Raw genomic sequence first — 23,272 nt, forward strand, 5'->3', positions numbered from 1 at the left:
GGCGACGGTCGTCATCGACCATTCGTGCCCGTGCATCGATCATTGTTTGCAGGGGCCAGAAACTGTACGATTTTAACTATATGATATTTATCGTTAAAATCGTGCAGTTTATCTGACCGTGCGTACGGGCCATAAGTGCCCATAGGGAGCTTTCATTTCCTGTGCTGCTTTTGGCAGCGATAAATTATTTTAGCTTATTTGATTTTTGTTAACCTCAGTTGCCACAGCTGATACGGTGGCTGACTGTTTGCTAGGAATATGAAATAGCAACTCCTACTGCTGTCCCGTTTCTCTTTCAATCAGATTGTCTAGAAAGGGAACACTCACTAATACAGGTAATGACAGTCATCCCTGTGCGCCTACTCTCATTACTGCAGCTTTCCTGCACAAGACCATGCTCCGGAGGCACGGCCGCTGACTGCCTCACTCCCTTCTCCCAACACTGGAGGCAGAAAGCAGTAGTGTACTGCAGTCTATTGCTGGCCACCAGGGCTAGCAAACTTATGCACGCAGCCTTGTGTACCAACTAAGCAGTCAGCTGAGGGGTGACTACAGTCAGCTCCCTTGCTTGGCATGTCATTGAGCTGTTCACCGAATATCTGGGCCCGATGAAGGAGATAAGACTAATTCCTGTTAGATTTTTAATATTCTCAGAATTTGTCTTCTCACAGGAAGCTGCTTTTATCTGACAAACAGAACACAGTGACGACTATCCTGTATCTCCCTTCACAAGTAATAGAATGTAATTTGGCATTATTTCCCTTTTATTTTCTTAGGTGTTTTGTCTGTGTTGTAGTTCACTCTCCTCCTAGTGATGAGTCTCTACACATATCTATTTACTCTTTTTTTGTAGCATCAGACAAAAAGGAGACATGGTGCGTACACACTGGGCGATTAAAGTGGACGACTGAACGATAACGATATCGTTATCGTTTAGTCGTCCACTTTATCGTCCATTTTTAACACAAAAAAGATGAACGATGACGACGACGCGCGTTCCCGCGGGTCGTTCGTCATCATCGCTCATCGCGCTGACATGCAGGCCAACCTGACGACCTCGTCAGGTTGCTGCATGTCAGGGAATGGGTGAGAGAGCCCGGCGCTTAACGATATCGCTAATGAGATCGTTCAGCGGCTGTGCTCAATGTCATGAACGACATTGAGCACAGCCTGTCGGGGACACACTAGACGATATCGCTCAGGGAGCATATCGTCTAGTGTGTATGCACAACTCAGTTTTCCTATCTGATGTTCACTGAAGAGGCAATTTGGGCTCACTCAGAGTCTGGCAGTCTCTATAAGGCTTAGTGATGGTTTGCTCCTCTTTAGTTAGACCGAGCAAGCACTTGATCTGTTCTGGTCTATTCAAAGGAGGAATCTGACTTGTGCTTTTGCCCTTTCGCCTCAGGAGAAAGTAAGGTAGCAGGCGAACCAAACATAAAAAAAATATATAAATCATCATATTGATTAGGATTCCTATAATAAACAAGTATGGATGACTTGGTGAGAGCTTAATGTCATATTCAGCATTCAGGACACGGATGAGTCTTCTCATGAATGTGTAGGGAAAAATGAGAGGTTCTGCCCAAAAGCTGGATACACCTATAGCACGGTTAAGGCCACAATCATTCCTGTCTTAATGCTGCCTGGCCAAAGAATGGATTAACTAAATGTTCAGGGGAGTGGTCAAAACAGCTTTCTGAGAACTAGGGGTAAATTTACTAAAGACCAATTTTAATCAAGTAAACATTGATCCAAATTGATTAACATTGATGTTGTGTTACAGGGGCTAAATCACAGTTTCTAACAGAAGATTTTTAAGTGTTAGTAAATGTGTGATTTGGCCCCTGAAACACAACGATGATGTTGATCGATTTACAATTGAATACAAGTAATCTTTAGCAAATTTATCCCCCCTATACTCCAGAAAACCAGAAGTAATGGCCTTGGTAGACTATGGGCCAAATGTAATAGGTAGTCTGTTTTAGTAACAGTACAAACTCGCACTTTCTCGCACTTTTAAAAAATGCGAGTTTGTACTGAAACTCGCAAATTCAATAGCCTGCGAACTTTTCAGCTTGAGGCTACTGCATTTGCGAGTTTAGGACTATGTAAACTGACACCTTTTAATGCGAGTAGCATTAAAAGGTGCGAGTTTTAGAGAAGCCATCACAGATCAGTGAGATCCGTGATGGCTTCTGTGTGTGTGTAAAAAAAAAAAAAAAACGTGCACCCCCTCCCCAAAAGCATAACTAGCCCCGGGCTTTATAAAGCCTGTTCTGGTTCTAAAAATACAGGGGCCAAAATGCGTTGGGGACTGACCCCGGCCTGGACTGACTAGCGGTCAGGGATAATGCTTTCGCCGGTGAAAGGTTTTCCCTGGCTGTGGCATTATCCCCCCGCTAGAAAGAGTTCGGTGCTGGTTCTGGAATTTTCAGGGGACCCCTACTCGTTTTGTCCCCTGATTTTCCAGAACCAGGACCAGCTCAACAAAGCCCTGTGCTGGTTCTTAATATACAGGGGCCCCTACGCATTTTGGCCCCTGTATTTTTAGAACCAGAACAGGCTTTATAAAGCCCGGGGCTGGTTATGCTTTTGGGGAGGGGGTGCACGTCATTTTTTTTTTATTTAAACACATTTTACATAAGTACACACAGAAACATGTACATATCTCATGGATATGTGCATGTTTCTGTGTTAATCTGACCTGCTCAGGATGTACTCGCTAGCCTGAAGCAGGTCTATTTGGGGACTTTTGGCAATCTTTTTTTAGCGAGTCTGAAACAGACACTCTATTACATTGGGCGAGTTGATTGTTTTCAATGTGAAAACATCTGGATGAGAGTTTGAGAATGGAGAGTTTTAGTAACTCTGAAAAATGCGAGTTTTAGTGAACAGACACCCTATTACATTGGAGAGTTGTGAAAATTGCGAGTTTAGCACCAAACTCGCAATTTACCAAAACAGACTACCTATTACATTTGGCCCTATATCTGTGAGGCATCCAAGTTCTTGGGTAATGCAATGTTGGATGCTGGCAGCAGTTAGTAGTTCCACCTTGGTTTTAGGAGAGTTCTGCTCCCTACTGGTGTGAGAGGGGACTGTTCCAGTCAATAGGCAATATGAGCTCCTTGGCTTTGCTAAATCTTGAAGGTCTGAAAAGGCTGTCTAAAGGTCGAAGGAACATTCTGCCGATTGTTTTTTTTACCCTGGTTTATAAAGGCCCCCATACATCAGCAATTGATTGCAGCAATCGTGCAATTTGAAATCGATTGTGTATAAAAATCTCTCTCTTTTTCAATCGATTGCAGAATTGCCACAATCGATTGTGTATAAAAATCTTTCCTTTTTCAATCGATTGCACGATTGCTGCAATCAATTGCTGATGTATGGGAGCCTTTGCTTCTTGCATGTCTGAATTGCTGACTTATTGTGGAAGGCTGAAAAAACCTTAAACTTGGACCTTTGCTTCTGTGACAATCAGATTTTCAGTAAATTGAAGTCCAGTTTCCATCCAAATAGAAAAGTTCTGCCAAAAGGGGCGTTAACCAAGATATTTTTAGATTAGGAATCAGATGCCAGTGGACATAACAAGAGGGCTCTTCTGGCCACTACTGTTAAAGCCATATACCTTGCTGAATACACAATGGTACCGAAAGTACTTGATCTCTAGCTATGCTGAAACCTGATTTTAATGCGATTCCAGAGGAAATATGAAATTATTTGAAACATTCTATTTTCCTATCCATGAGTTCTCTAAGACGACTCATCTTCAAGGAGAACTCTACTTCTAGCAGACATGGCTGCATCTAAATTAGGAACCCGACTCAAATTCTGTATCTCTTAATCATATGGATACAAGCATTCTAGTCTCAGCTCCAGACTGTCAGATTGTGTTATGTTGTGACTTACTATCCTTTTTACTTACAGGTTCTACAAGAATGCTGAACAAATATATGCTTGTCACTAATAAAACTTTCCCGACTGACTGCATAAATGAAAATATCCCTATTGTATGGAATTACCTAGAGTGAATGTCTTTATGGCTGTTGGGCTAAAGCACCATCCTGCTTCTAGATGCTGTTTCCACCACAAGCATTTGCAGAAACTGCAGTATTACTGAGACAAAGGGCTCGATTCAATTGACCGTGAATTAAATAGCGCCTGGAGGGAGATCCCAGAGCTAGTCAATTCTGTGCACAGTTAGGTCGGGGAATGCCCGTTCTCCCGCCTTAAACAGGGTGTTTAGTCGCGAGACTGAGCATTCTCTGACTAAACTTTTTGGCGCAATGCTGTTTACCCGGCGCTGAAGGCACAAAACAGCATCGCGTCTGTACTTTTGTCGTATTTCTGCTCACACCCCAGGAGGGGTGCGAGAAGAAATCCTTGACAGCGCGCTGAATTGAATAGCTCCGGGGAGCTCCCTCCCGGCGCTATTTAATTTGCGGTCAATTGAATTGAGCCCAAAGACTGCACAGCTTTTTAGCCCCTTTTGAGCCTGCCCAAAGCCTCCTATAGGACGTAGTGCACGTGCAATGCACTAATTTCCAGTATACTATTAAAGGAGAAAGAATTATTTTTATACGTTAAATACTTTTCCACAGGGGGAAACTGGATGCTCAGCCAATATATGCACTGGATTGCCTGACTTGTTTAACTTGTTTGAAAACCATGCCCACTTGTTTCTATTCTCTCCGTTATTTACCTTTCGCTTTCTCTACTGTAGTGGTGTGGAGCTACAAAAATAAAATACTGACTTCAGACTAAAATATACAGAGGGAGGAGCCAGAAATGTCAGAATGGTGCCTAATATCCTACACCCACCTGTATACACCACGTTTCAATGGGTCTCCCAATGTATTGTGAGAAAAGGATTTGATGCAAGTACAAAAATTATTTTTTGCAGGTGTCACTGTTTATTCATCTTTAATAAGAGCATAAACAAAGATGTCCTACCTGGCAAGTGAACAAGGAGGTAAATGAAGTGAACGGGCAGCAAGGCTTATTTACATGGACATATATACAACAAAATGGACAATTGATTATCAGATTAGCCAAAATGGACAAAAGTATTGAGGACCGTGACATTTCTTGTGAGAATGCAATACACTGATACAAATGTTTATTCTTATACATTTGGAATCAGTATGATTTACCGCCGACCATGCAAATCCCAACAGCAGCAGCCCAATCGTCAAAAGGCAAGTATTCACTAACCTAATTCTACCCCCTAACCCTCCCTTAGGGGTGCCTAAGCCCACCCCCCCAAGTGCCTAACCCTAACCCCCCTTCCGCTAGCCTAAACCTAACCTCCCAGGGGGGGGTGACTAACCATAAGTCCCCCCACAGAGCACCTAACCCAGGGCTCGACAAGTCCCGGGGGCCAGGTCGCCATGGCTACCAGATTTTGCTGCCTGGCTACTAGATTTTGCAGTGAGGGAGGAAGCAGATCCTCATCAGCTCTGGGGAAGATTCGTACCTATAGTATTGCGGTGTTCATATAATGCACAGGAGTGGATGTGCTGAGTGTCGCCTGCGGTGACTGCTGTGCCTCTGTCTGGGACGGCCTGCACTGACGACTCCTCTCCATCCTGGCCTGCTCTGATCCCTGCGGTCTGTCCCAGTCTACGCTGATCATCCTGTACGTCCAGGCTGTCTACTGTCTCCTATCTCCGGCTGCATAGAGCTCTCCGGTAGTAGGGTCTATGGTGTGACCACGAGGGGAGGGGGGTTTTGTTGTACTTTCTGGCACCATTATTTTATGTGAAATATGGTCCGTTATTACTGGAGGGTGGGGGGGTGGAGCTGGGTAGCTGTGCAGAGCAGTGAGGGGGCCTCCATTCAACTATGACCATTTTGTGGACTAGTATAGTGTGTATAACAGTTGCTTAACACACAGAGCTGTGCTCCTCATTCACTCCTGTCATTATTTTTTGGGGGGACGGTGGTCTGGCTCCTACACTTTCATCATGGCTCCTAGATTTTAGAAAAATTTGTCAAGCCCTGATCTAACCTGTGCCCCACCCGTGGCTGTACGTGCCCGGCTCACCTTTGATTGGTAAGCCGGGTGTCGGGCTCCCGGCGTAGGTCTAATGACAGCCATCGGGATTTCGACGGCTGTCGTTAGTGCCTTGCCGGGATTAGACAGTCGGGAAGCTGGCAGTCGGGATTACGTCCGTCGGCTTCCCGACTGCTTCCCATACATTTACATGCATTATTTAAAAAATGTAATATGCCTTCCAATATTAATATACATTACTGCAGTATGCAATATATCCATGTGGACCAACCCCAAAAGATCCCATTGCTTGCATGCTGGTGTTCGAACAAATGAAAGCATAAAACACAGGAGCGATTGAATCATCAGAAGATCGTGTTTTGACCCGCAGATTACATTGCCACTTGTATGAACAGCAGGGGTGTGTAGATTAAGTATTAGAACCTTGTGTTTGGGCTTATTTGCTATATGGATTTTCATAACAAAAAGGTGTCAATAGAACAGGGGTTCTCAACCTTTTTTTGGAGAGAACCATATAGTGACTATGGGAATAGGTAAGTACCAGATTGCAGAAGGTATGCATTTATAAACATGTCAACAGTAGTGACATTCATTCCACATAGCACACTCACCCCTCCATAGCTCTCTCTCTGCCCCCCTCCACATAATAGCTTAAACTCGCAACAAACAATAAATCCAGCTTAAAATATAACCAGATCAATGCAGTCACAAATATAAAATTACCAAAAAATGACGTAGTGTAGAAGGTGTTAAGGAGCTGACCATCTTTGATAGGATTTGGTTTGAAGATCACAATTTATGTTAATGGCTCACCTACCTATGAGAGCCGTGCTGAGTTATCCACTATGGAAATGATGTTACCCGGTACTCCATTATCCCAGTTGATGATCAATGTGACCTCAGTGTGGCTACTATTAATAAACAGCTAGACACTGGCCCCTAGCTTGGTGCAGTGCTGCTAATAGGTAACCGGAAAGTGAAGCTGTTGATGGCAGGTATGTGCAATAAAGCACCTTGTAGGTGATCCACTTTGGCAGAGCTGCCTGGCCACTATGAGGTAGTAGAGGGTATCTGAGCGGTTTTAAGTCTCTGAGCATTGCAACTAGGAAGTAGCAGGCTGCAATGCATAGCGTAATACCTCGGAAAAAGAAGCAGCAGAGTGGGAAGTAGCTCAGCAGAGGTTGGCCAATGATTTCTGGACACTGGATTACTAAAGCTAGGTACACACTAAAACAACGGCCATACCATCCTAGCGGACGACTGGTAAGTGCACGTACCAATCATCGGCCCGATGGGTCGTGCTTGACGTCACAACTTGGCGGGCATTTACATGTGACCACCCAGGTGTGAAGTCAGTCACTGGCGCCCTCTGTATCAAGTGACCACCGGTACACACAGCACGACGTGCCGATATAGCTGCAGCTTATCTGACATCGACTGTGCTGCTCAGCCAACGCTATATGTCTGAACGACATCTTTCACAGACATATCGCTAGTACACACCTGCCGACGCACCCATGATATATCGGCCAGTGTGTACCCAGCATAAGACTCTGGACAGGTGGTATCTCTATAGGGCTGTATAGGTGGTACTGGAGCTCAAGTACCACCTAGCCTTGCTAACTGTACCCCCAGTGGTACACATACTACTGTTTGAGAACCATTGCAATAGAACAACATGTCTCAGACATAAAAGGGTACTTTGTTTTATTCAATACAAACTTTAAAACATACAGAGCTAAATGACTGCACTGTACCCTAATCTCAATACCAGAGTGGGCCTGATTCAGCCTTGCGCTGATTGGCGATTCCCGATCATCTACGCATGTGCACGCAGCTCCTGCTATGCGGCTGCCAACAGTGGACAAATGAAGCACTTACTCAGTCTCCACCACCGACTCGTCTTCCACAAAAAATTTCTTAAAAATCATATACAACATTACACACATATTGAAGACTGATACCACTTTCAGACATACGACCCAGGAATTTCCCTGCTCAGACTTTTTTTTACCTCAGCAAAAACCCAGGTTTTTTGCTTGAGACCCCCTTTCACACTACACCTTAGACCCAGGAATTTCCACCCCATTCAGACATAAGCCGGGCCTGCCCTGGCATTCTAATAGCCAGGGCTTCCAGGCTGCTCTCATGTCATGCTCATACACACGCATACATGTCATACACACACACACGCATACTCACGCAATCACACACTCCTTCTCCAGCCACCAGACCTCACAACAACGGGCAGCGTCTCTGTAGCTAGAGTGCACTGGCTGCTTCTACACACTGCAGCAGGGACCGGACACCTCTTTCCATTCCACCGGGTACTTGGTCTTCACCCCTTGTTATAAGGGCTGTGAAACCACTGATTCTATCTTCAGATCCAGCGCTGAGTTTTTTTTTCCTATTGTAGGAGGATGCGCTGCCTCCTCCAGACAGCCCTGCCCCCTCCAGACAGCCCTGAATGGCCAATCAGAGGCCTCTAGATGCGACCAGAGAGTAAAATCCCGGAACGCACTATTCAGACCAGGTTGTCTTCCCGGGATTTACGTCAATAGCAGGGGTATTCCCGGGTTGGTGCCTTTCAGACATAAGCGAGAGCCGGGGCGAGCCCCAGGACTCTCCCTATGTCTGAAAGGGGTATATGTAGCTTTACACAAAAATTATTTTGCTGTATGAAGTCCCTTCATTAGTACTTTAGTGGGGCTAGATCCCCTGAGGTGTGCAGCACTTACTGGATTTAGCAAGGGACCAGGACTTACATATAGCCATTATCTCTGCTACTCATCTCGGGGGATCTGAAGCACTGATTCTAATGAGCCTAGGGGAAAGATCCACAGCAAAGATCCAATATTGATAAAGGAAAATGTTTATTAAATAGATTTTTAAGTCTAAAACCGTTTAGCCTTCAACATGCTATAATATAATTTATAGATTGAGGAAATGTTACTTGCAGAAAAGAAAATATTTGGTTTCCAACTGAGATGTCCTCCCTTCTCAAATATATATTCTATAAACATGTCAGTGTGCGTGAATATAACATAACAATTAGCCTTAAAAAGCAATGTTTCTTCCACAGTGCTCAGTAGAAGAGATTCTATTGCGCTGTATAGAAGGAGCTAGGAAAGACTCAAGCTGGTCATACACTATCCAACGAGTCAACAATTATCTGACCAACTAAATGATCATGAAGTGTTACTCCATACACTATCCAACTTTTTCATTAGAGCAGCCACCTAGAATAGTCCTCCCACACACACTTTTTAGCCATCAGTACTGGGGTAGTCACTATAATTTCGGAAACGACTAGCGATGCACGCTCATGCTAGTCGTTCCTGACATCAATCATCGCCTGGACATGCCAATAACGACAGATTGCCCATGTTCAGGGATGAGGGAGGGTGCCTACACTGAACGACGTATCGTTCAGTGTAGGCACTGCAGGGGAAGAGGAACGACTGTACGATTACAATGTTGTAATCGCACTGTCGTTCTGCTATCTGCTAGTGGATACGCGGCATTAGTGTGTGGGTTCACCCACCATGTTCCAGCTAGACCCGCACCAGTTGGCATCAGAACTGATTTCCCCAAGGAAGTCAAAGTCACAAAAATGTGTGAGGTGAACGCCTCCTGGGTATAACCAGCCAGCACCAGGGCTCTCCCTCATACCAAATGCCCAGTGGGAATAGGGATAATAGTGAAAAAATATGAGATATGGTAAGAACTTACCCTTGTTATCTCTATTTGTACGAAGTCCATAGGGTTCCACAGGATACCTTGGGGTATAGGTGATGACGTCAGTCTTCAGGCACCACAGAGTTAAAGTTTTCAGCCTCCCAGGATGCATCTGGGTCCCTCTCCTATACCCCGCCCCCGGGCCAAGGCATCTCAGTTACGTCACAAGCCATAGGCCGGAGGAGGAGAAGAAAGAGAGAGGAGAAAAAATCTGGACACTCACAAGAATCACATTCTCACCATAGGGAGACGGAAAAACCGGTGACCAGAATAAAGCCCATCTGCAGTACAGGTGCGACAGGGCGGGAGTCCTGTGGAACCCTATGGACTTCGTAGAAATAGAGATAACAAGGGTAAGTTCTTACCATATCTCATATTTTCTACTTCAGGGTCCATAGGGTATCCACAGGATACCTTGGGGATGTCCCAAAGCAGTATCCTTTAAGGGTGGGGATGCTCCTGTGCTGAGAGAAGAATCCGCCGCCCGAAGGAAGCATCCTGAGTGGCAAAGGTGTCAAAAGCGTAATACCTCACAAAAGGTATGGACAGAAGACACCACGTCTAGCTGCCCACGAAGGACCCACAGACCTAGTGGAATGAGCACTCACCAAGGAGGGAACTGGAAGACCTTCATGAAGATAAGCTTCTGAAATTGCCATACGAATCCAGCCTGCCAAAGTCTACTTTGAAGCAGGCCAACCCTTTTTACGGAAGCCATAGAGGACAAACAAGGCGTCCGACTTCCTAAAAGAAGAAGTGCGGTCAACATAAATTCTCAATGCCCGCACAACATCCCAAGTGGCGTCACCCACTGAAAGTCCAGGTGAATTGAAAGCCGGCACAACAATTTCTTCATTGATGTGAAAACTGGATACCACTTCGGGAAGGAATCCCGGACGAGTGCGAAGCACCGCCCTATTCCTATGAAAAATCAGAAAAGGGGGTCTACAAGAGAGAACCCCTAAATCCGAAACCCTTCTGGCCGAGGCAATGGCCAGAAGGAATATGGTTTTAGCTGTAAGCCATTTAAAGCCCACTGAGTCCAGTGATTCAAACGGCGGTCCCTGGAGAACTCTCAGGACCACAGCCCAATTCCAAGGCGCCACCGGTGGAACAAAAGGTGGCTGAATGCGAAGAACACCTCGCATAAAGGTGTGCACATCAGAGAGCGCAGCAATCCTACGATGAAACCAGACTGACAAGGCAGACCCCTGCACTTTCAGAGAAGCCAGGCGAAGCCCATGATCCAGTCCAGCTTGTAGGAAAGCCAACACCCTAGACAGGTGGAACTCCCTAAGGGAATATCCTCTAGGTCTACACCACCGGAAGAAAAGTATGCCACACACGATGGTAGATTCCTGCCGAGGAAGGTTTACGAGCTCTTAGTATGGTTTGCACCACGGAGCCAGAAAAACCCTCTGGACCTTAGCATGACCGTTTCAACAGCCACACCGAGTCAGGTCCGGGTGAAGACTAGGACCCTGTGACAGCAGATTCGGTCGTAATGGTAACCTCAGAGGAACATCTACTGACAGACACTGGAGGTCGGAGAACCAGTGCCGTCTGGGCCACTCGGGAGCTATCAACAGTAGCGTACCTCCTTCTTGATTTGAATTTCCGTATTACCCGCGGAAGAAGGAAAAACGGAGGGAAAAGGTAGGCAAACTGGAACGTCTACTGGACGGACAGGGCATACACCAGAGACGCCTTTTCGTCTCTCGTTCGAGACCCGTACACCGGCAACTTGTTGTTGTGCCGGGACGCCATGAGGTCTATCTCTGGAAGACCCCACTTGTCCACCAGACTCCGAAAGACGTCCTGGTGTAAAGACCACTCTCCCGGATGCACGTCCTGCCTGCTGAGAAAATCCGCTTCCCAGTTGAGGACTCCCATGATGAACACTGCTGATAATGCTGGGAGACTGCGCTCCGCAAAGACCAGAATACGGAACACTTCTGCGAGTGCTGCCCGAGACTTTGGGTTCCTCCTTGCTGGTTTAAATAGGCCACCGTGATGGCGTTGTCCGATGGGACCTGCACAGGGTGACCCTGGAGAACCGGCTGTCCCAGCTGGAGAGCTCTTGACACTGCATGGAGCTCCAAAATGTGTATTGGAAGCTCCGCTTCCGCCCGAGTCCACCTGCCCTGAAACAAGTGTGGACCCGTGACAGCTCCCCAGTCCCGGAGACTGGCATCCGTTGTTAACAGGACCCAGTTCGCCACCCAGAACGGGCGACCCTTGTTGAGGTGGGTCGTCTGCAAACACCAGGTTAGAGACAGGCGAACGTCCGGAGTGAGCCCCATCGTCTGGGACTTGAGACACTGAGGCAATCCATTCCATCTGGACCGGCTCAATAGCAGCAGAGGTTTGGAGCGAAATTGGGCGTACTCCACCATGTCGAATACCGACACCATTGAGCCCAATAACCTCATTGCCGAGTGTATCGACACTCGACGACACTGCAGACAACTGCGCACACTCAACTACAAAGCAAGGATCTTTTCCTCCGTCACAAAGATCCACTGCTGCCTGGAGTGCAATAAGGCCCCGAGGTGCAGGATCCTCTGAGACGGGGTGAGAGTGGACCTCTGCCAGTTTGTCAACCAGCCGTGACGTTGCAGTACCGCAATCGTCAGATCCAGATGGTGTAGAAAAAACTCTGGAGACCCCGCTATCAACAGGAGGTCGTCCAGATAAGGCAACAGTCGGACTCCCTGCGTCCGCAGGAGAGCCGCCATGACCTTGGTGAATACCCGTGGAGCAGTCACCAGGCCAAAAGGCAGTGTCCGGAAATGGAAATGTTCGTTGCAGATTGCCAATCTGAGGAACTGCTGATGGCGCAAAAGAATAGGGACATGCAGGTAAGCGTCCTGGATGTCCAATGACACCATGTAGTCCCCAGGTTCCAGTGCCAGAATAATGGACCGCAGGGTCTCCATCCGAAACAGAGGCACCCTCAAGGACTTGTTGAGGGCCTTTAGGTTTAGTATTGAACGGTAAAACCCATTGGGTTTCTGCACCAAAAATAGAATGGAATAGAAACCCAGGAACCTCTGGGAAATTGGAATATGCACTGAAACTCCGGCCTGGAGCATAATGTGCAAATCCTTCCGCAGTTCCGAGGCTTTGCTCCGTTCTAGCGGAAGGCCTGTCCCAAAAGGAGAGGGCATACCCGTGAGAGACCACCTCCTGAACCCAAGTGTCTGTCGTAGTCCTCGACCAGCACTGGGCAAACTGAAGCAGGCGCCCCCCACTTTGGGGTTTCCCAAAGGGAGGCCTGGACCGTCAGGCCGCAGGTTTGTTATCTGACCTAGGAGCCGGACATCTGGTACTCCAGACCTGTTTCTTGGGCTTGGACAATTTCTTGGTCCCAACCTGACGTGGAAAGGACTGTACTTTAGGCCTACCTTGGGCCCTGTGAGGCCGAAAGGACGACCCACCAGCACTAGAAGGAATCGTAGCAGACGGAAGACATGCAGATTTTGCTGCTGCCAACGTAACTACAATTTTGTCCAGATCTGGACCAAATAGTACCTGTCCAGACCTTCTAATCCCTTTTTGGAACCGCGTCCGCTTTCCAAGAACGCAACCATAAGGTGCGACGAGCAGCCACGGCTGCAGAGGAGATCCTAGAGGTGAGCATACAAATATCGAAGGCCTCTTCATTAATGTAAGTGGCCGAGTCTCGGAGATTGCCCACCAACTCGGTCTGTTCAGCCGAACAGTCAGAGTCCAAAGACGCCTCCAAATTATCCGCCCAGCGCTCCATAGCTCTGGCTACCCAACACACGGATAGAGCCGGTCTGGATGCTTCCCTGCAAGGGAATAAACGGATTTAAGGCAGATCTCCACCTTGCGGTCAGTGACATCCTTCAAGGATGACATCGAAGGCATAGGCAACGTGGCAGATAAAGACGCCACCGGCCGTTATGAGGCCGCAACACAGACTCCCCCTGTAAAACATCGGACAAATGCTGAACCGATGTAGTTAGAGTATTAACCCACGCAGGCTCCGGAGAAACCTGGGAAGGGACAGGGAGACTGTGGGGTACCATCAATTGTCTCGGGAACTCCCGCATGGGTGACGACACCACTGACTGCTGGTACAAACCCGTCTGGGTAAACGCAGGTGGCGGAGCTGCTGGCCCACAAGGGTTGTAAGCGCCTTAGCGAAACAAGCCCAGGGAGGTTCCTGTACCGGGACAGTGACCATAATCGGCCGTGACAGTGCCAGGCACTGGGGACATAACCCCTCCGCGTTACCCTCCCCCTCCGCTATTGGTACCTTACATTTAGTACACATGAGCTGGAGAGGAAAGTCAGTCTCAGACATGATGGTAAGTATGTGACACTCACACCTATACGTATTGGTATAGTGTGAATAACACCCTGCACACCGCGCACCGCAAGGGCTTTGAGCAGAGCAAAATGAGGGACAGTTATATGGCTGACAGTAGAAAGTGAAAGTACAGACAGCAGGGCTAGCAGATTAGTCACATACAATGCAGAAGAAACAAATCCCTGCACTATTAGTGCTGGTTCTCAACTACTCAGACCCTCAGGCTGGTAGGACTCAGCGCTGCATACACTGACCTGTGACAAACAGAGGAGAGGTATGCTGGGGGACCCAGACCGCAATGCCACCGCTCATAGGCTTCCAGCAGCGTTCACCATGCTTCAAAGATGGCCACCGAGGAGCAGAGGATGAAGGAGGCCGGCCTGGGGGAGGAGCGCTGACACACTATGGCCAATGAGACAGAGCAGAGAGGCTGTGTGCAGCAGGGGAGGCGCCGGCTGTGAGACAGGGAAAGCGCGCTCCCCTGGCATGCATTTAACCCCTGGGACGCTGCAGCACATGCTGCTCAGCAGCGGCCCGCTGTCCCAGGGGGTAGTGGAAGCGCAGGTTGGTCGCCGGGCTCCACGCTGCAGCCAGTCCCCAGGGAGCCCCCTGCCTGGGGACTCTGGACCATGTGACCAGCGGGGACCCACCGCGGGACCCCGCTGCTTACCTGCTATCCCCTGGGATCCGGCCATGGTCCAAGACATCTGGGGGCACCGCTAGCCGTGACCCCAGATGTCTACCAGCATCCCCGGATCAGTACCGGCGTTCTGGTACCGGCGGGTTGTAGGGGAGACAGCATGGACGTCAGTACTGACTGTCCATGCTGTACTCCCAGATGTGCAGCCAGCGCTGCCTTTAAAAGAAACTTCAGGGGCTCTTCACAGCCCCCCTCTGCACAGTGCCTCCGACTCCGGCCAGGCACCGACGAAACTGGGATGCCTTGGCCCGGGGTATAGGAGAGGGACCCAGATGCATCCTGGGAGGCTGAAAACTTTAACTCTGTGGTGCCTGAAGACTGACGTCATCACCTATACCCCAAGGTATCCTGTGGATACCCTATGGACCCTGAAGTAGAAAAAATAGATTTAAAACACTTTGTACATGGCAAACTACAAGTCCTGGCATGGCCGATTGCCAATCCTGGCTGCCGGGGCAAGCTGGCACTTGGAGAATAACAAGGGCCAACTGGGACCTATAGTTTGCCAAGGAAATCGTGAATAAATACAGGACACCAGTATTAGAAAAGGCACACTTAAATAAACACATGCACACAGCCCAATTGCACTCTTCATTAAATACTTACAGATTCAGTTGTCCAGCAGTAGTCCAATAGGAAAGGAAAAAAACGCAACTGGACTGTGTACAGTCTCAGAGATAATTAAAATATCTCCAGCCATTAATTTCCTACACTGTAACATTGAGCCTATACATAATATGGGGACTTACACATTAAATATAAGTGCAATATTATACATATGGAAGTAGTTCGGACATACTATTTTCATTATTTCATTCTTTCCCAACAACCTATTGGTCTACTGCAGGACAATTTGAAATGGTAAGTATTCAATTAAAGAAGTATAAATGTAACTTAAGGCTCCCAATTTAGAGTGAGTCACTCCTGAATTAACCTTTTGGGCTCGATCCAATTAGGTGTGAATATCTCGCACATGGAAGTAAGTGTGGCTGTATACCACACTTAAGGTGGCTCCAGACTCGCACATACCTGTTAATTGCAACAGCAATTTGCCACCTTTGCACCTAATTAGATTGACCCTTTTGTGTTGGTAGAATTTGGGAAGTAATCACAACTGTGAGAAATATATTGGCGAGTGTAATTATTTCTAGACAGACCAGGCTATTAACTCTGTGTCACACCCACATGACACAGGCTCACGTGAGTGCTGATCATAATGTGTTATTGACAGTGATTAGAGATTGGGATATCTTAGAACGGGGTCCGTGACCATGTGCCTTAATTTACATTTTGCCAACTACAGGCCCCAGCTGGCATTGGTGGGCATCAGATATGGGGAAAAGCACTGGTTATACCAAGGAGGAGGGCATGCATGCATTTTTACAGGTCTGAACTTCCTGCGGAAACCAGCCTTCGTGCTAACTGGCCTGTGGCTTCATCCCCCTATAAATTTGAAATACAGTTTTTATGATACCCTGCCCTGACCAAACAGCATACCAGAGGAGGAACATAGATCACACTACTGCAGAAAGAATGAAAGTGAAAGAACAGGATAAGCAGTGAGACTATACGGCTTAGTTCCCCAGTAGAAGAACAGACTTTTGAACTGGTCCTAGTCAATATGGTAACCCATCCCCCTGAGAAGAGGGCAGCAACGACTGCTCTAAAGTTATGGGGCCCATCCATTAGCGATGGATTGCCGCGAACCTGCGATGCTGCAACCCGGCATCACAGAAATCGTCAAATCGCCAACATTTAACATGGGAAATGTATGCGATCCGGCGACGGATTGCAGAACATCGATGGTGGAAGGTCGGCGTTTCCACACGGAAACACCGGCACTTCCCATCGCATAAACCTGTCTCTGATGTATGGCCACCTTAATTCTCAGCTGGTCGTCCCAATTAATACACAGTGTGCAATACATACACAGCTGACTGTCGTTCCCCATCCCCTGAGATTGGCTCCCGATGAGCCGTTATCGGGCAGCAAATGCAGTGTTTAAACGATCGGCCCGATAAATAACATAGGGGCGAAAGACTACTGAACTCAAATGACCTTGAGGGAAATTTATTGTTCATACAGGAAGGATATTTGTGCATCTGTGAGAAAAAGATAAAAAGATGTGGATCCTTCCTCTAATCTTTAAGGAGTGCATATAATATAATTTAACCCTCTGTTGGACTTTTCGCCATGTACATCTTCATTAACAAAATAAACATTATTTCAAAATAATTTGTTTTAACACAATCGGTTGCTCTAATCTGACGCATATGAAGAGTATGATCTGAAGGAATCTTGAACAAAGGGCTGTTGTCACATCAACAATTCATAAAATTAAGTTTCACTTCCAGTTTTACACAGATCAGTCAGTAAATCTCAGTCTCAAAAGTAAAAACAATTATAGGAATATTACATTACAGAGCAAAACAAGCATTAATATATTTGAAGTCCTTCCTCTAGTTGTCCACACAGACACCTATAGCCTTCAAATCTTTAACACAACTTGTTTAATAACCCTATATGACATGCCAATCTTTACCCTTTACAGATATATGTATATACACTTTTCCTTTCCCTGCACTTGTTTAATAGCTCAGGTCAAATACTGGGTGGCGTTCTCCTTTAAAAGCATATTAAATGATATCAGTATAGTCCTATTTGCCTCCTCCCTTAGTGAAGTAGGTGGGACAGAGGCTTGATAACGTGATCCACATGAACAAGTGCTCTAAGGGAGCAGGTATGACAATACTGATATAGTTCTTGCTTTACGCTGTGGGTGGCTCACTGTGATGGCGCATATCACGTAGCCCCCTGCCCTTTCCACTGCCTTCAGGGATCTCTCAGAGCACATGCTGCGTGCCCAGAATCCCGAAGGTTGGAAATCCTGACGTATTCAGGTAAGTAATTAAACCCTTTGCCTAACCCACCTTTCTTACAACCTAACCCTGCACCCTACAGTGCAGCTTAACCCTAACCCTCCCCTCCCGCAGCCTAACCTAAATACTTAACATCAGGATCACAGCCGCTGGGATTCTAGCGCCAGGATTCTGAACGACAGGATGCCAACTACATCCACATATGAGACTCCCTTCTACCTTCTTTAAAGGTTGTCTTAATGTTGTGCCCTTAATATTAAGGAAATTTAAATCAAACAAGATACACATTTTATTTTCTGCTTGAGTAAGTGGATAATATACTAAAATGGTCTGATCTGTCGGTTTACCGTCTGACATTAGTGACACAGGGCCGTTAAGTATGTTAACAGACAGCAATTTACTTGTAGTATTTTGTTTGTTGAATAAATAGATTTTAAAAAAAAATATTGCCAGTGCCTATATTTCACTGAACAGCTTCTAAATTCTTTTATTTTGTCCACCGCTGGCTTAACCTAATAACACAGGAAAGAAAGATAACTGCCTTCATGTGCTTCTCCCATAGTGGAGATAAATCCAAACACATGATACCATGGAAAACGCAATCTAATAAAGGCAGACTAATTCCATTGCAGGAAAATTCCATGAAAATATCTCTACTAAGATCAATGTAAGACAACATTTTCTACTCACATTAACATGCAATAATGATTCATTTCTTTGCAAGTTTGTTTACAAAGAATATATTAATAGGATTGATTGGGAAAATAGTCTTCACAAGTTATGCCGGGCAAATATTATGCAATCATTGGCTTGATCCGCAGATTATCGGTGGATTGGGCCGATACTCGCATAGGGGAGAATTTACGACCGCTGCTCCCCAGCGGGTTGCAAGTGAGTATTTAAAACGGCACCTGCAGTCAGTGTTAAGCACGCCAGGCTTAACACTGACTGCGGGTGCAGTTTTAAATATAGACCCGCAACCTGCCGGGAAGCAGCGGCTTACAGAAGCTGCTGCTTCGTAAATTCTCCCCATAGTGTGTAGCTGCGGCAGACCACAAAATAGTGGATGAAGCCAGATATCGTGTGGTTACACACTGAGAAATATCTCACAGTATATGGCCATGATATCTACTAAGAGACATTTTATCTGACAGTGTATGCCCAGCATTAGTCGGTAAACTATAGTTACACAAGGGCAGATGTGCATATATTTTCCTCCTTCTACCCCAAACCCATTTGAGCTCACTTTTTACAATATACAGTATGTGTAACACAAATCAGGAAAAAAAAACTATGGTCAGCCACAGGATTTTAAAGTGTGTTCCCGAAACAGCATCACAAAAATAGAAAAAAAACGAGAGCAATATAGTGTAGTGTACTCACCTGTAGACACAAAGCCTAATTTAATGTGCAAACGTGTGAGTATAGAAAATTAGGTTTATCTGGGTACCTTTAATGCATAAGCTTCAACAGGTCACAAAAAGAGAGTTCAGTGGCTACAAACCATATGTGGATGCTCTCGAAAACTGATTGTGGTCACCTTTATTTTAATGTTAATGTGCCCAAGGTATGGAAGACATATATGAAGACATGACAATGTGTCACAGAGTGAGTTTTAGTGTGTGCGCGTGGGTGAGTGATCATAATATATATATATATATATATATACATACACACACACACACACACACACACACACACACACACACACACACACGCACACGCTAGAGTGCAGGAAGGGCAGGGAACTGGGGGTGCCGACAGGGAGTCTATATGCGTACCAAAGACGTGCCCAGCACTTACGGAGCTGCTGGGTTTACCCAAGCTCTTCCTTAATGTGAATAGATGCAGTGCACACGCAAGCAGCATCTATTCACGCAGTGACAGAACGACAGCGAACAGCCTGTTTTAGAAGGGCGCCGCCAGCCTGTTTTAGCAGGACTCCGCCAAAAGGGCAGGGCGCATTTTGCCCTTTAAAATTTTGGCAGTGCGAAGCACCCTGCTAAAACAGCCTAGCGTGAACACCAAGCATGGACATTCTTATCTCATTCACAGAACTTAGGCATGTTGCATATAATTTTAATCAGCAGAAGCTGCCCATGCCATCTAGTCATATCGTTGTGCGAATAAGACGCATTTGAAGGTAAAAAGGTACACAAAAAGACGCTCAGCGCTACAGAGTCACGCCACGGAATGGCGCGACTAGTAGGGCTGTTTAACACGCAAGGAGGCTAGATGTATGTGGACCCATCTGTAACAGTGGTGCATGCACAGACAGAGGTTTCAGCATGTGTCCCTATCCAGGACCTTGTGCAACTGTCCGCTTCTAGAATCTGTCAGGTCAGCAATGCTCCCATCAGGTAGTACACATTCAGTATATGAAAGCTGCGATGAACAGATACTATTTAATCTGAGGATGGCCAGGAAATAACTGATCACAGCAAAGTATGACCTTAAAGTCACAAGTTAATTGCAACCACTCACAACAAAAATAGTCTGACCAAATCAAAGCTCCTAAAATAGCACTTCCTGTGGTTAATTCAAGAGTGTAAAGTCAGTATAGCAGGTGCTGAGTATTGGGGAAGTGCATTTCTGTACACTGTGGCGTTTGATGTATATTCCGGATAGCTGGGACTGAATGTCAATATATGTGCTACATGTATGTACATTGGAGGTACAGAGGATGGAGTGTCCGTTCGGCAAAGTGCCATCTAAATAATGGAGATATCTGGGAAGTGGCTGACTGTATAGTGGAGTTTGGATGTGTGCTAGGGATAATCAAGAGGGGTACATCTTAAGCCACCGGTTCTCAAACTCTGTCCTCAGGACCCCAAACAATGCATGTTTTCTAGGTTCCCTCACAGAATCACAAGGGAAATAATTAGCTCCATCTGTGGATCTTTTAAAATGTGTCAGTAATGAATACACCTGTGTAGCTGCTGGGTGACCTGGAATACGTGACCTGTGTGGGGTCTCGTGGACTGAGGGCCTGATTCAGAGCCGGACGCTCTGACCAGAGCGCTCGCTCTGAATCAGTGCCCTCCTACCTAAAAATGGAGCGGCCTCCACCCACAGCATATGCGAGCGGCCAAAAAGATGGTCGCAATGGTCAAGACCATCGCGACCATCGGGCTTGCGACAAGACCCTGCAGTAGGGTCTCGGTGACCGAAAGCCCTGGAGTGATTTTGGCTCTATCAGAGCCAAAATCACTCCCACTGACATCACTAGCGATGTCAGTGGGGCCGGACCCAGACGGTAGGCGTTCCCATGGGAACGCCTCCGTCTGGCAGCCACGCCCCCGGCACGCCCACCAAAGGGGGCATGCTGTCAGTCACCATCGACAGCACGCCCCCTTTGGTGCGAGACCCGGAGCGACAGCTTGGCTGTCACTGTCCAGGTCTCGCGCATGCGCACGACGGAGCTCCCTCCGTCGTGCGCATGCGCATTGGGGTAACTTCGTCCCGCTTGCGAGCGTCCTGCGCTCGCGAGCGGGTCTGAATGACCCCCTGAGTTTGAGAACCACTGTCTCAAGCCATAAGTTCTCAAACCTCATAGAATCACAAGTGAAATAATTTGTTCCACCTGTGGATCTTTAAAAATGTGTCAGTAGTAATGACTAGTTTGAGAACCACAGGCTGGGTACACACTTAGCAAACTGTCAATGCGACGCCCTATGGTGCAGATGAACAATATATCAGGCGGTTGGTACACACTGCACAATCCGGTGAATGGCCACTCGATATATTGTTCATCGGCACCATTGACCTTGCTGGCGTTGACAGCTGGGTCGCTTCATTGGGCGTGCATGCAGGCTGACGGAACGACCCAGATGAACGACCCGTGGGAGGGCGCATAGTGGGTACACACTAGACAATGTGCCAGATATGTCGGCCCAAACCACAGGATCGGACGACATATCGTCTAGTGTGTACCCAGTTTCAGGTAGACCTTGGAGGGGCTGCCACTATAGCTGGAAGTTGTCAGTAAATTAATAATGGTGAATGCACGGTCAGATATGTCAGATGAATGATTTCACGATTTGAATAATTTTACCAACGATTTGAACGATTTTAGACTGTATTAAAATGAATGGAATTGTCCAAATTTGACTGCAAACACATCAGATATCGTTATCTGACAAGCGAGAACGCGCATCGTTGCAGGCTCACATGTCAGATTTTCTTTCATATGAACGTTTGAACAATTTTTAAAATCGTTATCGTTCAGATCTGACAGAAAATCTGACCGTGTGAATGCACCATAACACTGACTCTCTGTAAGGGAAGCAGTAGGGAAGCCGGTGGACGCAATGCCGACCGCCGGCTTCCCGATTGCTTAATCCCAGCCTCTGTAAAGTGCTTTTGTTAGCAGGTATAGTCCAGAGTTTGACAGTATAGCATGGCACTTACTGGCAAAGCCCTGTTAGTATAGAGGCACTGGCTTTATATTGGGAACGCTACACTGAAGTGGTTGTCAGTAAAAAGGAGGTGTATCATGGGAGCTTAAAAAAAAAGTTTCATATTTCAGTATACAGGTTCACATTGTAATATTATTACAAGTTTAGAATACTTACAGTACACTCCAGAAACCGTATAAGCACCCAGTGCTGCTTTCTATGGAATTTTTTATCATGGGAGAATATTATATAACAATGATAGTGCAAGAGATGGAGTCAGTAACGTGGTAAGGAGGATTTGGTATAGTAGGGCGCTGTGACTATAAGGGAGAAGCTGACACAAATGCAGGGTAAGAGGAATTACAGCTGTGCACTGACTGAAGAGTGGTGTATTCATGGGCATGGACTATACAATGGGGATACCCTGGAGGTGCTGTCAGTGGCTATATCATACCTCCTAACATGAGGAGGGACAAAATACTGTCATCATTAATTAATGATTGTCATCAGCTGTGTTGAAACACCTTTCTTATCAATTACTTAGCCCAACACAGGTGATGGCAATCATACATTAAGAGGGAATATGCTATATATTGCGAATAACCTCTAGGTGAGGTAAGTAAACATGGGCACTACTGTATTGGGGATACCCAGAGATGCTGTCAGTTTATATGGGCACTGACTATACATTGAGGACAGCGAGGTCGCCGTTGACTCACGGTGATAACAAGATGAGATCACAGCTGCACCAGCCCCTAGATGATGCACCAGCCCTCAGTAACCCCAAGCTAGATCATAGGCCCGCTGCTCACCTTCCCCGGCCGCAGGCTCTCTGTTCCCTGGAGGTCTCCTCCTCACTCACCCCGGAGCAGTACAGGAGCAACACACAGGCCGGGCGCGGTGACGTCACACGGCGCCAGCAGGATAAGCTCCGGCCTCTCTCTCTCCTGGCAGCTCACTTCCGGGTGTGCGCACGCAGCAGGCAAAGAGTGACTGACGGGTCAGGATGAGCCTCCTGGTAACTTGCACTGTGCGGCTGTCATTTCCTACTGGGAGACATTGCAGGCTGAATCGTTCCGTATTAATATCACACACTGTGGGGAGAACAGCTATAAGGCTGACAACAGCATCGGAGCTGCAAGACGTAATGGAGCGCTTGGTGCCCTCCTCTGCCAAGTTGCCTTCTCTGTAATACTTTGG

The 23,272-nt window shown here is 46.8% G+C and overlaps 1 protein-coding gene across 2 annotated transcripts in view; it reads right to left on the minus strand.

Moving 5' to 3' along the window:
• RABGEF1 (RAB guanine nucleotide exchange factor 1) overlaps window positions 1-23,066 on the minus strand; it is a 57,322-nt gene extending 34,256 nt beyond the window's left edge. The window contains exon 1 of one of the 2 annotated variants that reach the window (XM_088477787.1): window positions 22,885-23,066. Coding sequence is in view for 1 of the 2 variants with exons in the window: in XM_088477786.1 (XP_088333912.1) it covers window positions 22,250-22,308 (59 nt within the window). In the remaining variant the exon portion in view is untranslated. Of the gene's footprint in view, window positions 1-22,249; window positions 22,519-22,884 lie in introns of those variants that run through there. The other variant, XM_088477786.1, reaches the window with a different exon arrangement.
• Window positions 23,067-23,272: the final 206 nt, after the last annotated feature.

Source organism: Taudactylus pleione, unplaced genomic scaffold (genome assembly GCF_031769625.1).
Source record: "Taudactylus pleione unplaced genomic scaffold, aTauple2 ptg000203l, whole genome shotgun sequence".
Lineage (NCBI taxonomy): Eukaryota > Metazoa > Chordata > Amphibia > Anura > Myobatrachidae > Taudactylus > Taudactylus pleione.